Source organism: Ranitomeya variabilis, chromosome 1, assembly GCF_051348905.1.
Source record: "Ranitomeya variabilis isolate aRanVar5 chromosome 1, aRanVar5.hap1, whole genome shotgun sequence".
Classification (NCBI taxonomy): domain Eukaryota; kingdom Metazoa; phylum Chordata; class Amphibia; order Anura; family Dendrobatidae; genus Ranitomeya; species Ranitomeya variabilis.
In genome coordinates, this window is record NC_135232.1 from 700,869,352 (window position 1) to 700,889,430 (window position 20,079).

The following is a 20,079-nucleotide window of genomic DNA, read 5'->3' on the forward strand; positions in this document are numbered from 1 at the left end:
CTTTGACATCATCACCAAAAGACTTCTAAGGTCAGCTCAGATGGCTGTGTGCTCCCTGAGTATTCAGTGAGCTTTGCTTTCAGTTCTATGTGAATTTCTGGAGTTTGCCTCATGATCTGGCTAATCATGTCTTCAGAAAACTTTTGCTTGTTTACCATCTATCTGCATCTAATTTGTTGATCAGACCTGCTGATAACCATTTGTTTGCTGTAAACTCTTCACTGGAGCTGTTCACCCTATAAAGTAGCTGCCACAGTCAATATTTTTTTCTCAAAGCCAATGTCCTGTTTGCCTGTCCATCACTTCTTTGCTCACGGTTTCATGTGAACTTATGGTTTTTAACCACCTGATAGAAACAGATAGTGAGGCATTCATGTTTTTAGCAAACATCTGCTAGTTTATCATCTATCTGCTTTTACTTTCTGGCTTGCAGAAAAGCCTTTGTTTGCTATAAGCATAACAAACTCTTCACTGGAACTGTTCACACTACAATGCTGCTGCTACGGTGTGTTATCCTTTTTTTTTTCAAGCAAGTATATCATTTTCCTGTTCATCACGTCTGTTTTTGGATAACGATTTGTTTGTTGATTACTATTGCCAACTGTCTACATGAAAACTCTGCCAGAAACCATTTACTTGCTGGAAATACTTTTTCATTTCCTGTGTATTTACACAGTCCTGGCTTTGTGTCTTCTGGTGTATCATGTGCCACTTATCTATCTGCCATCCTGCTGTTCCGGTCCTCGCTGATCCACATGCAGTCCGGCAAGTCCCATCCCCTGTACTATCACCTTCAGTCCATGTTTCTCACCCTAGCCTACAACTTGAAGGACCCACCTTACTCGGTGAGCTTTTAAGACATAAGACTAATTAACTTTAACTCTTACTTTAGAAAAACAAACTCTCGCACGGTTATGCTGATTGGGGGGGAAAAAGAGTTGTTCTTGGAAAAAATGGAAGAAAAATCAAAAGGGCAAAAATACTCATGATGCACAGCAGTCTGTATCTCTGCTACACTGTGCATTGTAACCAGGCTACTAACATTGTCAACATTTTAAAGCAGAACGGCAGTAGCATATCATTAATTTTCTTTACACAGCTAATACGTTTCAGAATAGTCTGCTGTTATCCACATGTAACATCAATTTATCTCCTAATTGTTCTCAATTTACTGCTTATCATGCTAAACATCCCTCCAGATATTCTGTCTTCATGCTAGGTCGCCAATTACAAGTGAAACAAATGACGCCGAATAATGTTATATATTAGTTATAATTTAAGAAGGACCCTAAAAAATCCAATTTCCCGACTGGGAGAATGTCTTCAGTAGTATTTTTTTCTCCTGATGTTGTAGTTTAGTTTTTACTATAGGTCATAAAGTTTATATTTCTATTCATCCGTCATGCAGTTTTTGTTGCTGAAATAGTCTCAGCTCCCTTACGCGGTATACCTATGAAGATAATTGGTTCTCTTTTATCTGAAAAGTTTTAGTTTTTGAGGTATAAAATGGTTAGTTTAGTTTTCCAATAGTTACATGCAAACTAGAGCTTGGGGCCCTTAGAAAAGGGGCCCCCCAAATCTTGTTGGATGCTTTGGGTTAGCGCAAACCCTTGCAAATATCTATTATTTTGGCACTATATAGCAGTAGAATATAGTCATTACTCATTAGCCATTGTATGACCCATTGTTTGTTCACTGTACAAAAGTTTTTAGGCATTGTAAAACTATTTTATTTATAAACCAAATGACTGTATCATGTAGATATTGTATGGGAGTATTGAGCACTATATGACGGTATTATATTTACACTGTATTATATGAACACTTATAACTATAATTATCTGTACCTTGACTGTATTATATGGAAACGGTATGGCAGTATTATTCACTGTATGATGCCATTATTTTTACACTATATGAGATTATTGCATGAAAGTATTAGGCACTGTAAGCCACTATCCGTTCACTGAATAACTGTATTATTTATACACTGAATGAATGTACTTTGTGGGCAATCCAAGGAGGTATTAGTTTAGGCACTGTCTGATGGTCTTATTCTTACACTATAGGGGATAATGTATGAGAGTATTATCCTTTTGTCATGATCCAGACCGGGTTTTGAGTCTTGTCTTCCGTTTTCCCGGTCTGATCCTGTCAGGGGTTAACTTTTCTCAGCCTCAGTCTGGTCTCAGGTTTGCCATTTATCTCCGCTGCATCCTGCAGGAGATGTCAGTTATAGCTTCTGCCTACAGCGTAAGTAGCTAACTCTGGTTATATCCAGATTTGTCCTGCGATTCCTGATGGTTCCCGTTTCTGTTCAGTCCCCTTCCCCCATTCTGACTCAGTGTTTTCCCTTGATGTTTGGACTCTCTGGTACTTGACTCGGCTTGGTCTCTGACCTGACTCTGTCTTTTGCTCCTGGTACTTCTGCTTCCGTCTGGTATTGACCCTCTGGCACGTCTCTGACTGAGTTGATTTTCCCCTTTGTACTACGTTACTCTCCTGGTTGTGACGCGGCTTGTTTGATTACCCTGTTGCCACCTGGTGGTGGCCTCGCTGCAGGTCTGCTCTGGCAAGTGTTGCAGTCTTCCCTCCACTCTACTGCCATCTAGTGGAGTGTGCATCTACCTGCATAGCTGCGGCGTGACACCTTTGTATATTTTTAATATTTGTATATCAAATGACCATAATATGTGGACACTGCATGACAGTATTATTACTGTATTATATGGGCATTGTATGGAAGTACTAACATTGTATGATGGAGTTATTTATTTTGCCCTGATTGGCTGGATTAGGTGGGCTATGTATGCATGTATTAGTTAGACACTGTATGACGTAAGATTATTATTATTATTGTGCAGCGCCCCAGAGTCCTGGTCGTTGCAGTACTGTGGCTCCGCCACTAAGGGGAGCCATGGTGCGTTCGATGGCACTGAAGGAGTTCCTCCAATCAGGTATCACAGACACCAATATGTTTCACAGCTGGGCCTCCGGGGGGAGCTAAGGGTGCTATTCATTAGGCCACTCCCCACCATAGTGGGTAAACTGGGGGTCAGGCAGGAAGTTAGTAGAGAAAGCTGACTGGATCGAACGAAGCAACACCTAGTGAGAGAGGGTGTTGTGGAGGAAGAGACAGTAGGGTCTCTGCCAGGGGTGGGATCCTGGCAGAGGCTTGGCATTGAAAGAACGTAACGGGACCGTGCCTGCTCAGAATAGCGGCGGTGCCCTAAGAAAGGATTAGAAGCGAGATAGATTGTGCTGAGTGAGAAACGAAATCAAGCAGAAGGAGAATACCAGCAGGGGTTTTGTTGAAAGAGGCAGCACCTTGCTGAGGCGCATTACCGGTGGCCGGAACGCCGAGGGAGTGGAATAAGATACAGCTTTAAGCCATACTCCAAACAGCGGCAGGACAGTCAGTCTCAGGCGGGCTGTCTACCACATATCACCTATGAAGTCTTGGGGGGCAATTGCGGGAGAGGGGCGTCTCTAGGGTCCCGGAAGAACTCCAGGCCTACCTGACAAACGGGTGCCGTTCTTACTGTAACATCAGGAAGGGACGGAAGATTAGCAGAAGATCAGTTAATCGAGTTGTGAGGGAACTTAAGAAACAGACACAACAGTTGTGGGGTACTTTCCGTAAGCACAGCAGGGAAGGACTACAACACAAAGCGCTAAGAAGGAAGGCACTGATTTCCACCTGTGAGGAGAACTCTGGAAGTGCCATTGGACCGGCCGGACTTGCGCAGCCTGGTGGACCGGATTCTGGACTGAGGACCGAGAGATCTCCAGTAAAGAGGTAAAGAGACTGCAACCTGGTGTCCTCGTTATTTACCGCGACCTGCACCCCACAACTGCACCGCTATACCACCGTTAACAGCACCTATTTGCAACGGACGTCCCCCACTGACAGACAGGGCCACGGACCGGGTCTAGCCACCGTGACAACCCCAGGACTGAGATCCCAGAGGCCCGGCTCCGGGTACCCCTCGGCCCTGCGGCGGTGTGGGGGCGCTCCAAATCTTGGCGTCACGAACAGGATCTACTTAAGCCTGAAGAATCAGGTCATGTGTGCCTAGAGACTGTGATTTGTTGTGCATGAACTGTAGCTTTATTGAGAGACTGTGTGCTACCACTGACCAATAGAAGTTCCCGTCAAAAGCCGCCGCCATTGCTACTTTGGAGAAGAAGGAGGGCGTGCTATGGGAGGAGACTACCAGAATGGCGCGAGAAATGGATACCGCCCTCTGCGCTTCAGGCTGCAAGGAGATGACCTGCCCCAAAGCAGAAGACAACCTCCTGATTTGCAACGGCGGGAAGCAGGAGATGGAGAAGCCCGACCTCGGAGAAATGGTGGAGTCAGGTGCATGCACTGCCACCGACTATCAGGCAGCGATGATGAACAGCAAGTGCCTGAGCGAGGAAGGAACAGTCCCGGCTTACCCTCGTTCACTGGAAGTGGACCCGTGTCCTCTACAGCCGGCGGATCCGAAGCCCTTGGAATAGATAGCGGGGCCGAGTTCCCCAATCCTGGCCTCGGAGTCAGCGGAGGAGGAACCACAGCGAGCGGAACAGCGTTCGAGGACCGCATCGGAGGAGCTGCGGTCCGGGCTGCGGCCGACTCCAGCGTTCTCGTCAATGGATCAGATCGACATCGGTGGAACCACATCAGGTGTAGGTACGGAAGATACCCCTGCCTCCCCGCTCGATCCCGCTCCCGCGACCAACCCCCCTCACAACAGTAGCTGCCTCTTGATGGCGGGAATGGTGGCATCATCCCTCGAAGTAATGAAGGGTCTGGTATCCCCGCCACCGACCGCAATGGGAGAGTTCCTAGATGTGAGCTCGGAGGGAGTGATTCTCCGGTGGGAGGCCCCCCGGATTGAGCCGAATGGGGTTTGGAGAAGAGGTCACGCCATTGCCGTGCTCACTTGGGAGCAATATAAGCAGTGCCTGATTTCCCAATGGAAAGACTGGAAAGAGATGGGACAAACCCCCGCCGCATCAGCCGTGAACCAGGGTCTGAAGCCTGTACGGTCAGGAGATACCCGCCATCGGAGTGCCCAGGAAGGGTGTGCCCGTAACGTTCGCCGACGTGGACCTGAGAGAGTGTCATCTACTACTTCAGCTGTGATTGAACCAAATGTAGCAGAGCTTACCAACATTGCCACTGCACATGTCATTGCAGCAACTGCTGGCAGCTAGGATCCGTCTTCAGGTTCAGGCATCAAGCGGTCTGACTGCACCGGGAAGACCCACCAGTGACACTGGCGCGACATTAGCCGGGAGCCAGGGGCCAAGGCCACCTGAACAAGAGTAAACCTCGGAAACCTGAAAATGTAAATAGTTACTGTTTGTTCTTTAAGTTGCTGCTAAACCCGTCCAGGGTAAACTTTAAAAAGGTGACCCCTTTGTTGACCCGGGGTCACTATTGTTGTTTTCTTGAAGTTTTGCACAAAGCTACACAAACTGCGAAATCATGGACTGTGCATGATTTGAACTTTCTTGTAAATAGTTTGCACCTTCTTAAAGGTGCTTCCTACTGGTTTTGTTTAAAGACATTTTGTGAAGATACCATTCCGGAGCCTTTGCATGGACTGGTAGGCTGAGAAGAAGAGCTACCTCAGAAAGACTTGATCTCCTCTTAAAGGGGAGGTTAGAATTGAACTTGAAAGTGATACTGTTTTAGAACAGTAATGTCAAGATAATGCTTTGAAGGAAATGTAACTGTTTTTCATGGAAAAGTTATGTGTGTTTAATTTGTTTAAAATGTGAAACCTAGATAATGTTCTTTGTAGAGAAAGATGCAGAAAGCCCGTAGGGGTAGATGTAGAGTTCCGTTTAACTGAAAGTAAAGAAGTAGTAACGAAGGTGAGGATAGAAGGTAAACCCTGCGTCCCCATAGAAAGTTAGTTCGTTACTAAGGACAGAAAGTAGACCCGTAGGGGTTAGTGAGTGAGTCCTTATAGGAGCCAAGCAGAGTGTGCTCCATGCTCTCAAATTGAAAGGAATGTTATGTCTATACTATGTATAGTAGAGAAAGGCAGTAGGCCCTGGCTGAACGGGGCGGTCCTGTAAAAGAAAGGAGAGGCAGTAGGTCTGGTGCCATAGGGACAGGCGGTCCTGCAGGTTCAAAGTAGGAGAATGTGAAGTTACCTTGCCCTGTAATGTGATTATAGGAAGGCCTTTGATAAACTAAGAGTGTATGTTTCTTAAAGGCAATGTTAATTTATTGTTCCAGCATTTGCACTTAGTAGAATACCCGGTTGGGTAATGAGAGTTAATTGTAGCCTGTTGCTATGATATTTGATTATGTTTTGTAACGTTAAAGTGTCCTCACCTCCCATAAAGGGAAGCCTGTTCAAGTATGCTTATTGTTTTGCACTCAACAAATTTGTATGTCTTTTTGCTAACCTGTATTGTTGTTTTCTTCCCAGTCCCGGAGTACTGTGTTTAACCAGGGGGGAGTGCAGCGCCCCAGAGTCCTGGTCGTTGCAGTACTGTGGCTCCGCCACTAAGGGGAGCCATGGTGCGTTCGATGGCACTGAAGGAGTTCCTCCAATCAGGTATCACAGACACCAATATGTTTCACAGCTGGGCCTCCGGGGGGAGCTAAGGGTGCTATTCATTAGGCCACTCCCCACCATAGTGGGTAAACTGGGGGTCAGGCAGGAAGTTAGTAGAGAAAGCTGACTGGATCGAATGAAGCAACACCTAGTGAGAGAGGGTGTTGTGGAGGAAGAGACAGTAGGGTCTCTGCCAGGGGTGGGATCCTGGCAGAGGCTTGGCATTGAAAGAACGTAACGGGACCGTGCCTGCTCAGAATAGCGGCGGTGCCCTAAGAAAGGATTAGAAGCGAGATAGATTGTGCTGAGTGAGAAACGAAATCAAGCAGAAGGAGAATACCAGCAGGGGTTTTGTTGAAAGAGGCAGCACCTTGCTGAGGCGCATTACCGGTGGCCAGAACGCCGAGGGAGTGGAATAAGATACAGCTTTAAGCCATACTCCAAACAGCGGCTGGACAGTCAGTCTCAGGCGGGCTGTCTACCACATATCACCTATGAAGTCTTGGGGGGCAATTGCGGGAGAGGGGCGTCTCTAGGGTCCCGGAAGAACTCCAGGCCTACCTGACAAACGGGTGCCGTTCTTACTGTAACATCAGGAAGGGACGGAAGATTAGCAGAAGATCAGTTAATCGAGTTGTGAGGGAACTTAAGAAACAGACACAACAGTTGTGGGGTACTTTCCGTAAGCACAGCAGGGAAGGACTACAACACAAAGCGCTAAGAAGGAAGGCACTGATTTCCACCTGTGAGGAGAACTCTGGAAGTGCCATTGGACCGGCCGGACTTGCGCAGCCTGGTGGACCGGATTCTGGACTGAGGACCGAGAGATCTCCAGTAAAGAGGTAAAGAGACTGCAACCTGGTGTCCTCGTTATTTACCGCAACCTGCACCCCACAACTGCACCGCTATACCACCGTTAACAGCACCTATTTGCAACGGACGTCCCCCACTGACAGACAAGGCCACGGACCGGGTCTAGCCACCGTGACAACCCCAGGACTGAGATCCCAGAGGCCCGGCTCCGGGTACCCCTCGGCCCTGCGGCGGTGTGGGGGCGCTCCAATTGTATGACAGTATTATTTGTACACTGAATTACTTTATTATATGTGCATGACATGAAAGTAATAGGCACTGTATTTGTACACTGATTGTATTATATGGATACTATGTGAGTATTAGGCACTATATGAGGGTATTATTTGTACAGTGAATGACTATTGTGTAGAGGCAGGTTATTTATATCCTGAATGATTGTAATTTGTTGGCATTATATGGAGGTATTTTTTAATAGTAAGCTTGAGATATCCATAAGGGTACCGTCACACATTGAAATTTCCATCGCTACGACGTTACGATTCGTGACGTTCTAGCGATATCGTTACGATATCGCAATGTCTGACACGCAGCAGCGATCAGGGATCCTGCTGTGAATCGTACGTCGTAGCAGATCGTTTGGAACTTTCTTTCGTCGCTTGATCACCCGCTGACATCGCTGGATCGTTGTGTGTGACAGCGATCCAGCGATGTCTTCGCTTGTAACCAGGGTAAACATCGGGTAACTAAGCGCAGGGCCGCGCTTAGTAACCCGATGTTTACCCTGGTTACAAGCGTAAACGTAAAAAAACAAACCGTACATACTCACCCGTCGGTGTCCTTCAGGTCCCTTGCAGTCTGCTTCCTGCTCTGAGTGCCGGCCGGAAAGTGAGAGCAGATCACAGCGGTGCTGCGCTCTGCTCTCACTGTACGGCTGCACTCAGAGCAGGAAGCAGACTGCAAGGGACCTGAAGGACACCGACGGGTGAGTATGTACGGTTTGTTTTTTTACGTTTACGCTTGTAACCAGGGTAAACATCGGGTTACTAAGCGCGGCCCTGCGCTTAGTTACCCGATGTTTACCCTGGTTACCCGGGGACTTCGGCATCGCTCCAGCGCCGTGATTGCAACGTGTGACCGCAGTCTACGACGCTGGAGCGATGATCATACGATCGCTGCGACGTCACGGATCGTGCCGTCGCAGCGATGAAAATTTCAATGTGTGACGGTACCCTAAGGGGGTTGTCCAGGGCATCTACAAAGGACTTCTTTGGCCTAACAGCTGATACCCAGAGCAGCATCTGACGGAAATTCACAGTATGTTCAGCTGGAACACTAAAATTCAGTACACCACATAGTGGCCATTCTTAGGTACTGCAGCCAAACTTCCATTGAAGTGAATGTGATCTTAGCTGCAGTACCTGAGAATGGCCCCTATGGTTGCTGTAGAATGTACTGCATATTAGAGCTTACCTGTTACCAGAAAACTGCACCGTCCAGATCCAGCTTCATTAATTATGCTGCAGTTGTATGTACCATAATTTTCCCTGGAGTGGATATTCACCGTCAGCTCTGTGTAATCCTGTGAGTCGAATTGTCCCTTCTCTAACAGTTTGCTCCCCAGTCTCCATTCATACATAAGAACTCGGGTAGGGTAAGCTCTCAAGACTCTACAATTCATGGTGACGCTGGTGCCTAAACCTTGTCTAATTTCCTGAAAGTTCGGTTCAACAGCCGGGGGATCTGCAAGATAGAAATAATGAAATATTAGCCAAAAATTAAGCATCATTTGCCCCCAAAACTACTGTATTACACTTGGCTGTTTCTTATTTTGTATCTAAAAACTATCTCCAATTTTTAGGTGATCGCGTAAAAAATAATATATCCTAGTAAGCATTGTTTCGCAAGAAAATACATAGCCTACTGACTTTTGTACACAGCTCCTATACAAAGTCATGTACCTCCATGGCTACAGAATACATTCAAACCTTGGGTGTATTCTGAGCTTACTTTTATGTGTTATTCCAGATCTCCTCTGTTTTTCCCCCTTTTTTTGCTAGAAGAGGGGGCAAACAGAAGTGGCAAAAGCTGGTGAGACACTTTAGGTTACTTTTGGCAAAACGTGTGTGTGTGCGCTCGCAAAGAGGAGTGAACCCCTGTTATACACTTCTTTAGGCACAAGAGGATTGGACATATTGATATCCATCAGCCTGATTTTTATTTTTGTCCCTATACAATTAGGTCCAGAAATATTTGGACAGTGACACAAGTTTTGGAAGTTTAGATGTTTACTAAAACATATTTGTGATACAGTTATATAATCAATATGGGCTTAAAGTGCAAACTCTCAGCTTTAATTTGAGGGTATTCACATCCTAATTGTAGAAAGGGTTTAGGAATTACAGCTCTTTAATATGTAGCTGCCTCTCTTTAAAAGGACCAAAAGTAATTGGACAATTATCTCAAAAGCATTTTAATGGGCTGCATGGGTTGTTTCCCTCATTAATCCATCATCAATTAAAGAGGGAAAAGCTAATTCCAGGTGTTGTATTTGCATTCCGAAGCTGTTGCTGTGAACCCACAACATACAGTCAAAAGAGCTCTCAATTGAAGCAATTGAAGAGAAACAGGCTGTCATTATGCTGAAAAAAGAAAAAAATCCATCAGAGACAGCAGAAATGTTTGCAGTGGTCAAATTAATAGTTTGGTACAGTTTTTTTTTAAAAAAAGAGCGCACTGTTGAGCCTAGGAACTCAAAAAGTTAATCCAACAGTGATGAATTATTGAAGAATCCTTTCCATGGTGAAGAAAAATCTCTTCACAACATCCATCTCCAGGAAGTTAGTGTATCAATATCTATGTCTATCATAAAGTGAAAACTTCGGGAGAGCAAATGCAGAGGGTTCACCACAAGCCTGAAAAAATAGAGGCTAGTTTAAACTTTGCCAAAAACACATAAGAAGCCACCCAGTACTGGAAAAGCAAAACTAAGATCAACCTGTAACAGAATGATGGGAAGAAGAAAGTATGAAGAAGGCTTGGAATGGCTCACGATCCAAAGCACACCACATCCTCTGTAAAACATGGTGTGATGGAACGGGCATGCATGGCTTTCAAAGGCACTCGGTCATCAGTCTTATTGATGATGTCACTGAAGACAGAAGCAGCTGGATGAATCTTGTGTGTACAGGGCTATACTTTCTGCTCAGACTTAACCAAATGCAGCAAGGTTGATTGAACCAGGCTTCACAGCACAGATGGGCAATGACCGAAAACATACTGTGAAAGCAAAGTAGAATATTCTGCAATGGCCGAGTCATCACCAGATCTTAGCCCCATCGAGCCACATTTCACATGCTTAAGACAAAAGATATGACAGAAAGATCCAGAAACAGGCAACAACAGAAGTCAGCTGCAGTAAAGGCGGCAAAGCAACTCAAAAGAGGAAACCCAGCATTTGGTGACATCCATGGCTTCCAGACTTCCGTCCGACATTTCCTGCAAAGGATTATCTACAAAGTATTAAAAATGAACAATTTATTTATGGTAATGTTAATCTGTCCAATTATTTTTCAGACCCAGAAATGAGGAGGTTTTGTAGAAAACTGGTTGCAGTTCTTAAACATTTCACAGGATATTTTTGTGGCAACCCCTTTAATTAAACCTGAAAGTCTCCACTTCAATTACATCTCCATTGTTTCATTTTAAATTCAAAATAGCGGCCTCCAGAGCTGAAACCACAAAGATCCGATCACTGACCAAATATTTCATTACCCAACTGTATATGCCATTATGGAAAGTCAAGAGACCTTCATGCCTATTGACATGAATATGCATGTTCTATATGGCAAACTGTCCTGTAAGCGGTATATAGACGACGTCTTTTTTTGCATTACTTTCATAGACTTGTCTTTTCTCATTTGTTGTCCTGAATGCTTAAGTATGCTATTTTATTTGCAACGCGCCTCCAGGTTTGCTAACATACCAACTACATCCCCTAGATTGATTCTGCGAGACGACATTGCTATTCACTTGTAACAGCAAACAAGAGCTTTGGGGCTTAACTGCTTGTCACACTTGTCACACCGCCCCGGCTCCGACACAATCAGAGAACACTAGAAAGTGCTTATACTTATAAAGCAAACTTCTCGAATCAATTAGTGGGTGGTGGTGTCCCCGCTGATGACTTTCTTTTTTTGTCTCGGAGCCATAGTTGTAATAAGTAACATTAATTTAAAAACCTTACACTTTGCAGGTCATTAATCTCTGTCTGGCATTGTAGTCTATTCTAGAAAGACAGGAAAAGCCATCCTGTCTATTCCAAAATTACTTCTTTATCTTCCTTTACAGGCAAAAAAAAAGTCAGCAGTAAAGTTCACATCTAGGTTAATGCACCCGAAGGACAGGAATGTCTTTAAGGAGCTCTTTCACTTGAAAAAAAATAAAGATCCCCTGAAAACATAAATCCTGGCATTGGCCTCCCATGTTAAGTCGTAATATTGTATTCAGAGACTTATATAAAGGCCGTACAACTGAAATCCAACAGTAACCCATGAAATCCCAGAAAAAAGCTCCAATATACACCTTTGCACTATACGGTGCAAAGGTGTATATTGGTGTTATTGGTGTAATTTTCTATTTTTGCTGCCTCCCATTTGATGTATATTATACAGGAAGAGATTATCACACCCTCACTTTTTTTAGATATCACTGTAAAGATCATTGACAATCAGGGCATGTGCACTCGTGTCTTTGTTGTATAGATCCGCAACTAAGCGCTCAAAAAAATCTATGAAACCATACATACACTTCAAAACGTATATTTAAATGAATTCTTAGGCAGGTAGTGAAACAAAAATCATATATATTATTTCCAAAAGTATTTCTCTGTAATATATGCTGAGGCACCACATGACGGCACAAGTAGTACTACAGCACCAAAACAAGTAGTAGTACAGCACTATATACCTTTGCATGTGTGTAATGCGTTTTTTTTTTACTTGTTTTAACTTGATATTTTCTGATTTGTTTTTAATTCTATGTTTTATTATCTTCTCTGACCTTTTGCAGGTCTAGAAATTTTCAGCAACTCAGAAAGTGACTCATTCACTTCCATAGAGTGTTGTGGGCACGCTCTATGGTATTTTTGGAGACCTCTGCATAGAGAGGAAAGGAAGAGGAGAGCGATTCTCATCACCATTAGTATTCACTCTTTATTAATTAATTATTGACTTGTATCGAGGAGTGTTGTGGGCATGCTCTATGACATTTATGAGGACCACAGCACAGAGAGGTATAGAAGAGCAGAACAGTTCTCATCACCATTAGTATTCACTCTTTTCTCCTTATTTACTGACTTTTATGGGGGAGTGTTGTGGGCATGATCGGCAACATTTGTGGGGACCACAGCACAGAGAATAAAAGAAGAGCAGAGTGATTCTCATCACCATTAGTATTCATTCTCTACTACTTATGTATTGACTTCTATTGGGGAGTGTTGAGGGCATGCTTTGTGGCCTTTGAGGAGATCGTAGCCCAGAGAGGAAAGGAAGATCAGAGCGGTTCTCATCACCATGGGTATACATTATTTTCAATGTATTTATTGCCTCCTATGGGGGAGTGCGGTAGGCGGCTGTTTTCTCATGGTGATGATTTCTGGACTTGGTCCAAGTTCAGCCTGCACCCAACTAATGTAAATCAACAGAGTGCACGTCATTTACCTCCGCAGAGATCACAGCCCAGAGGGGAAAGGCAAAAGAAAGCGGTTCTCATCACCATTAGTGTTCATTCTTTTCTGCTTATTTATTGACTTCTATGAGCGAGGGTTGTGGGCATGCTCTGTGGCATTTGCGGAGATCGCAGCCCAGAGTGGAAATGAAGAGCAGAGTGGTTCTCATCATCATTAGTATTCATTCTTTTCAACTTATTTATTGACTTCTATGGGGGAAGTGTTTTGGGCATGCTTTGCGGCCCAGAGAGGAAAGGAAAAGCTGAGCTCTTTTCATCACCCTATAGTTCTTTCTTGTTATTTTCTACCTATGGTATATAATATTTTATATTTCTATTTAGGGTAGAAAGTGACCCACTCACTTCAATGGAAGAATGTTCAGCGCATACTCTATGGCATTTTTGGGGACCACAGCACAGAGAGGAATAGAAGATTAGTGATTCTCATCACCATTAGTATTCATTCTTTTATACTAATTTTATTGACTTCTATCGAGGAGTGTTGTGGGCAGGCTTTGAGACATTTGAGGAGATCACTGCCCAGAGAGGAAAGTAAGAGCACAGCGGTTCTCATCACTATAAGTGATCATTATTTTCTATTTATTTACTGACTTTCATGGGCGAGTGTTGTGGGCATGCTCTGTGGCAACTTGCAGAGATCACAGCCCAAAGAGGTAAAGAATGACAGAGTGGTTCTCATCAAAATTAGGATTCATTCCTTTCTACTTATTTATTGACTTCTATGGGGAGTGTTGTGGGCATGCTTTCTGGCATTTATAGAGTACACCCTAGAGAGGAAAGGAAAAGCTGAGCTGTTTTCATCACCCTATAGACAGAGTTTTTGAGTTTCTTGGAAAAGATCCTCTCCAAAATCCTCCTCAAACTGTTTCAAAAACTCTTGGAATATTCTTCCTATTCATTTCTATGGGAAATCCATTTTGCTGTTGATTTAAAGAGGTTTTTTTTTATACTTTTCCACATCTTTTTTTTTCCAGAAGATGTTTTGAAAAGAGCCTGGTGGAAAAAAAACCCCATACCATGCATGTCACTTCTTCGAAGCAGGAAACCTCTCTGGTTTATCAAATAAAAAGGCTCCTCTAAAGAAAGCTAAAGAAAAAAAGGGTTTTTTCCACTCCGGACAATTCCTACTTCTCAGATTGATCCACTAAATAGATTGATTACAAAGTTTCCCACAGAAGGGACACTCAATGATCACCTGAAATCTATAGGAAAATTGGCAGTAACTTTTTCCATGCAGTGCCTCCACAGGAAAAATGAAGCATTACACATTGCCCATTCATATCAATGTGTTATCTGTGTGATGCAGAACAAGACTGGTCCTCCAGTGTGTGGAGAGACAGTGAGCCATTCCTGGACCCTGATGTGCTTGATATCTTACAAGAAGATTTTCACCATGTCCATGTGTCAAAGTGGTGTTTCCCTAGGAAAAAATCTACATGAATTTCATAACAAGACATAGAGAGCGTGAGGATAAGTACTGGTATTGTCGAGAGCCCGTGTTTTTCCTCCATTGTTGTCTACTATCAATCTTTAATTCAAAAGTTCTAAAAGAAAATAATCAATAAAGAAAAATGAAGCAAATTGAATAAAAATGTAAATAATTGACTTTTCAAGGAAAATAGAAAAATCTTATTCTTATCCTGAATAAATAAAAAAAATAAGGAAGCACTCTAAAAAGAAAGTGGTGATGTTTTGGTTCACAGTCGGAACTTTTTTTTAGTTGTTGCTTTCTTTGAGTAGTTTAGGTTCATAAACTGATAAATCATAGCAAATTGTTTTATGTTTCTTTAGAAAATCAATTCTTAAACCTTTTGCTATTTACAGGAAATAATTTAAAAAAACAAGAAGTTCAGAAACTAACAAAAATTTAACTTTTTTAAAAACTTCAGGGCTTTACTTTAAAGATCTGAGTCATCAAGGCTAACGTTTTGAAGGAGGATCTGGCTAGGGAGGTGCGCATCCACCTCTTAATAAAATTGTCCTATCCTTCAGCTCCCGTGTGCCACTGCAAGGACCTGGAGTAAGTTTCTATCTAAATCTACTCCCCTTTTTTGGAGTAAATTATGATGATTTAGTTGGCTGTGCACTTTTCAAAAAGTTTGCAGAGCTCGGAACTGGAGTAAAAATGGCTAAAATTTAAAAAAATTTGCTCAGTTACAGGTCTCATGAACATTGCAACATTCCAAGCAGCTTTACGCTAGAAGACTGTTCCTAAACAGTTTTGCAGTGTAGCAGGGGCATCATCCTCCTGAAAAGGGCCACTGGCATTAAGGAATTCGGCTGCAATGAAGAGCGCTATATGGCTGTCTGTCTGTTTAGGTAGGCGGTGTTACATTCATCTTTTGAAGGCAATTTTGACAGAGGATTGGGGTCAACATGGACCACTCTGTGGCAGCTATTTTTGTAAGAATAGCTCTTCTTCCTAAAAAACATTGTTTTGTAAATTTTCTTGGAAAAATGAGAAATCACAGGTCAACTTTTAACCGTTATAACTTCCTAACAACAAAAAAAATATGTTTCCAAAATTGTGCTGATGTAAAGTAGACATGTGGAAAATGTTATTTATTAACTATTTTGTGTGCCACCACTCTCTGATTTAAGGGTACAAAAATTAAAATCTTTTGCCAGATTTTTTTTTTTTTAAATAAACGCAAGTCATATCAAATTTAACTACTAACACGAAGTACAATATATCACGAAAAAACTCTGAATCAGTGGGAAGCGTTCCAGACTTATAACCTTATAAAGTGACAGTGGTCAGAATTGTAAAAATTGTCTCCGTCACTAAGGGGTTAAAGTCGTCTTCACCAATGCAGTATAACAGACAGTAGTTACATACCACGCATTAATGACCGATGATTACAACAACATCATTTTTGGGGGGCTGATTTGTCCTTTTTATTCTCCTGGAATGAAGATTGTATTTATACAGCATGGAATTACGTTGCGCTACCTTACTTTTTTTTTTAGGTAACCATAGTAATAACAGTGATTTAGGAACATTTCATTCCAGCCTCTTTTCAGTAACTTGAAAAGTAAGGGAGGAAAAAATGCAAAAATGCTGGAAAAACAACTTTTTTTGTTTTCACAGATTTAATTGCAAACATTTTAAACTAAAAATAACTTAGTGTTACATTTTGACCAGGAATAAGGGAACACGGCGCCAGGTTTTCCCAAAATAAACTAAAGCCTCCAGCTTTAATGCCTCTTTTACCGCAGTCTATTAACCTGTATGATAAGCCCCAAACTCCTTCTGCATATTCAAAATATTACCTTTTATAATCCCCCATACGACGCGTTTCGGTCCTATGGGCATTGCTGTTTTTTCTAGGCGACTCTTCTATCCGCCAGGATGCGCAGTACAGTACTCAGGGCAAAGCAAAACTGTGCAGGACTGACATTGGTGGCACTGTATGGCTGACGTAGGACGCATCATCCACACCAATCGAGGCCGGAGGAGGGCGATTGCAGGGATAGAGGAAGTGCCCTGCAAGACCAGCGCCGCCCATCAGATCAGACCATATGACTGCTGATTATTCTGTTCAGCCCTAGAAATCCCCTTTAATTTATTTATAAATTTCCATGAAGAATAAAATGTGAATGTTGCAAAGCTCTAAGAAAATTTGCTCAAGAAAGTAATGACAAATATGATTTAAATAAAAAAAAAAGCACAAAACAATAAATTGGTCCATGTATGAGATGCAGTAATTGCATCTTAAATATAAAAATAACATACGTATGATGGTGGACAAAAATAAAAATTTTATTTTAGGATTTTTATTTTACTTAATTAAAAAACTTATTGGGTTAATTGTGTAAAAAATATATTTTTAATTTTCTTTTACACGAAAAAAGCCAAATATTGCTAAAAAACAACTCGTTTATCATTAAAACTGTACTATTTGTTATGCAAAAATCCTCATATTAACCTAAAAAATATGAAAAAGTTTTATGTAACTGTTTGATCAGTACATGCGAAAAATCTGAAAACTTTTACTGGTCATTAAAGTAGAGTGAAGTGAAGTAAATAAGGTTTGTGTTACCTATATTAATTTTTTTTATTTTTCTCAATTTCTTCCTTTATGTTTTTACAATGTATCATAACAATCTACATTAAAATTAAAAATCTAAATTTGGCAATTTTCACACCGACCACTGCAGTTTTTTTAGACTCTTATTTCCTGTAGTGGCAGGAAATTCATACAAACAGCCTCTGACCTTATCCTTTGCATTGAAACATCTAATGTGCGTGTAAAACGAGATTCTGCTCTTGATCATAAAGAGCCTGCTGAAAACTGGTCCTGAAAGAACCGGAAATATGGGTTTAAAAAGTTGCAGTGGCCCATTTAAAAACTGCAAGTTATTTTTTTTATAATAAAGATCGTGATCTTTATTATAAACCATTGCTAATTATTTAAATATACGTATGTCACACAAAAATCTGTTTTAAGCAATAGGTTATTTTTTCATGAGATCTTCTCTTTATGGTTCCGAATACTTCTAAGAAGAAAGAACTGAAAATCTTCTATTGCTTTAGGTATACATTACCTTTGCAGACCAATATATCTCCATGGTAACAGACTACAAACCATCCCTGCGTAGTCTGATTCTACACTAATATTACCTTTAATTTCTCAGCTTATATATGCAATAATTCTGAAAAAAACAAATATAGTTTTTGTTTGTAGTCTGTAACCATTGAGATGCATATATTTGCATAGGAGCTGTAAACATTTTTAATCAGTTACCCCGCCACAAACATCTGATTGACTTTAAGCTGCTGACAGGGAAGGCTTCCACTTAAAGGGGCTATTGGACCTTAGGGTACAAGTCTGAAGTCACTCTAAGTAATTGCAGATGTGTGAATCTTCCCTGCGCATGAAGTGCCCACTGTTAGAATTCTCCGGTATCGGCCCCAGGAGCAGCGGTTGCGTGACCACAAGTATGTGAAGTTCATACATGCGGTCACCTGCCGACTAGACATCAGCAGCCTAAAGTGAATTGAGTGAGGCAGGACACGTTTAGTCAGAATGTGGCTGGAAGCATGCAAGTCGTATTCTTGTGGTCACAAGACTGCCCTCTCCCAGGGCCGAGTGAGTATCCTCACAGCACTCAGTGTGAGGATTCAGAAGTCTACAGTCACATAGAATGACTGCAGACTTGTACTCCAAAGCCGGACCAACCCTTTAAGATGGAATTATTATATATCCTCCAATGTTGGAGGTGTTGTATTATGGGGGTTCATGGCTTAATTATTGTGCATCTGTCTCATAGATGTAGTGAGAGCAGAGAAAGCATAAGCCAAGAGATAAGGGAAAGAAAGGGATGGTAAACCCATAGAAAAATGGTGGACAATAAAATCAATAATGATATTGGAGGAATTAGTGTTAAATACTGTAGAAATAGAGAATACAGATAGAAGACGAGTCTCGACGCATCTTATTAAACTTAAGTGTGGAAATGTTCTCTCCTTGCAGCACTGCTGGAATCCGAGTTCATGAAAAGGACACCCTCATTTAAATGGATGAATACTAACGAGATAACATTAGAATACTAATAATAATTGCTGCATAGAAAATGACCGTACCTTTTATCTATGTTAATAAGGCTGCAGGGAGTATCAGGAATTCTAATGATTTGAAGGATATTAGGGGTAAGCACGTATATGTTTCTTACTGCATGACATGGCTGCTGATATTAATGCCCTGTGTAGGAAATTTGTTAAGGGGTAATGTTTCTCTTTGCAGGGAGTGACATTTTGACCCGCCATGGTAAGGAGACTTATAGGCCATGCAATGCATTTCTCTAGCATGTCAAAGCGTGTCACTTGCCACAAGGGGAAACGTTACCCTTTAGACATCAGTAAGAGACCTCTAAAACAGGCAAATCAGATTGCAGCAACACTCCCAAACATGTGTCTGCAAATTGAGATTCTGGTTTGTCACTAAGCCCAAGTCACGTGATAAGGCTCGTTAAAGGGTCAATATTGAACTTTAGGATTGTCACTTCCAATAGATGGCACTAGAGTTCAAGTTCTCTTTACCTCTGAAGAGGCAATTTGGACATTTGTGAGGCACGTACAGTACGTATAAGTAACCAAGAGTCCTAAACAGAGCTGCACAATTCACACTTAGAAATGAATATTGCAGAGCTCACTGTAATTCGTACCTGTTTCAGCTCACTGTCAATTATGTGTACAAGAGGAATAACAATGTTCTTGGCCGTTATATCACTTGTATCCTGCATTTTTCAACAATTTTATCCTCTGCAAGGTCTACCTGTCATTTTCAGTTGTCTCAGAGCTGGTGGGTGGAAACTAGCTACTTTTAAGTCTCCCGTACACAGCACACACAAATACGGTACATGAACGATTTCTGCTCTCTTGTATCTGTGTAATACATATTTTGCAGCTGTGGCAGCAAAATAGAGGACATTATACAAGAGGACTGAGTAGTATATGTATCATTTCACCGCTAGGATGAACTAAAATGCTTACTAGGAAGTAACATGTGGACTCTGTGTATCTCCTTGCTTTTGACTTTCATTCTGCTCCTCCCTTGTATTTCTGCATTCTCGCTCTATGGATTTCAATAGGCAGCTGTAATCTGATATTTCAGGGAGTCAATGATGAGTTTAGGAGGCAGGGGGAGGAAAATAAGTGTCTCATAATTGAAGGAAAAAAACACTTTTTTCTGATAACAAATGTTACAGAGTTGCTTATATTGGCTTGTACTATTAATTGATGCAAAGTTTGCTGAAACAACAGTGACCATTTAAGTGGCTGCCCAGATTCATGTAAAAAACCTAGTATGTAGTTTAAAAAAAAAAAAAAAAAAAAAAGGATTTATACTCTCTCCGCCACTTCTCGGCCACTTTTATATTATCCCTTCCACAAGTCGTGTTTTTTTCCTGTTCCAGACAATTTTTCCTTCTCCATCTCATGACACCATGT

At 42.0% G+C, this 20,079-nt stretch overlaps 1 protein-coding gene across 3 annotated transcripts in view; it reads right to left on the reverse strand.

Moving 5' to 3' along the window:
- Positions 1 to 20,079, reverse strand: part of MDGA2 (MAM domain containing glycosylphosphatidylinositol anchor 2) — a 939,656-nt gene that overhangs the window by 142,883 nt on the left and 776,694 nt on the right. For all 3 annotated transcript variants that reach the window (XM_077267305.1, XM_077267304.1, XM_077267303.1), the window contains exon 9: positions 8,853 to 9,122. In XM_077267305.1, the coding sequence (XP_077123420.1) occupies positions 8,853 to 9,122 (270 nt within the window). The remainder of the gene's footprint in view (positions 1 to 8,852; positions 9,123 to 20,079) is intronic.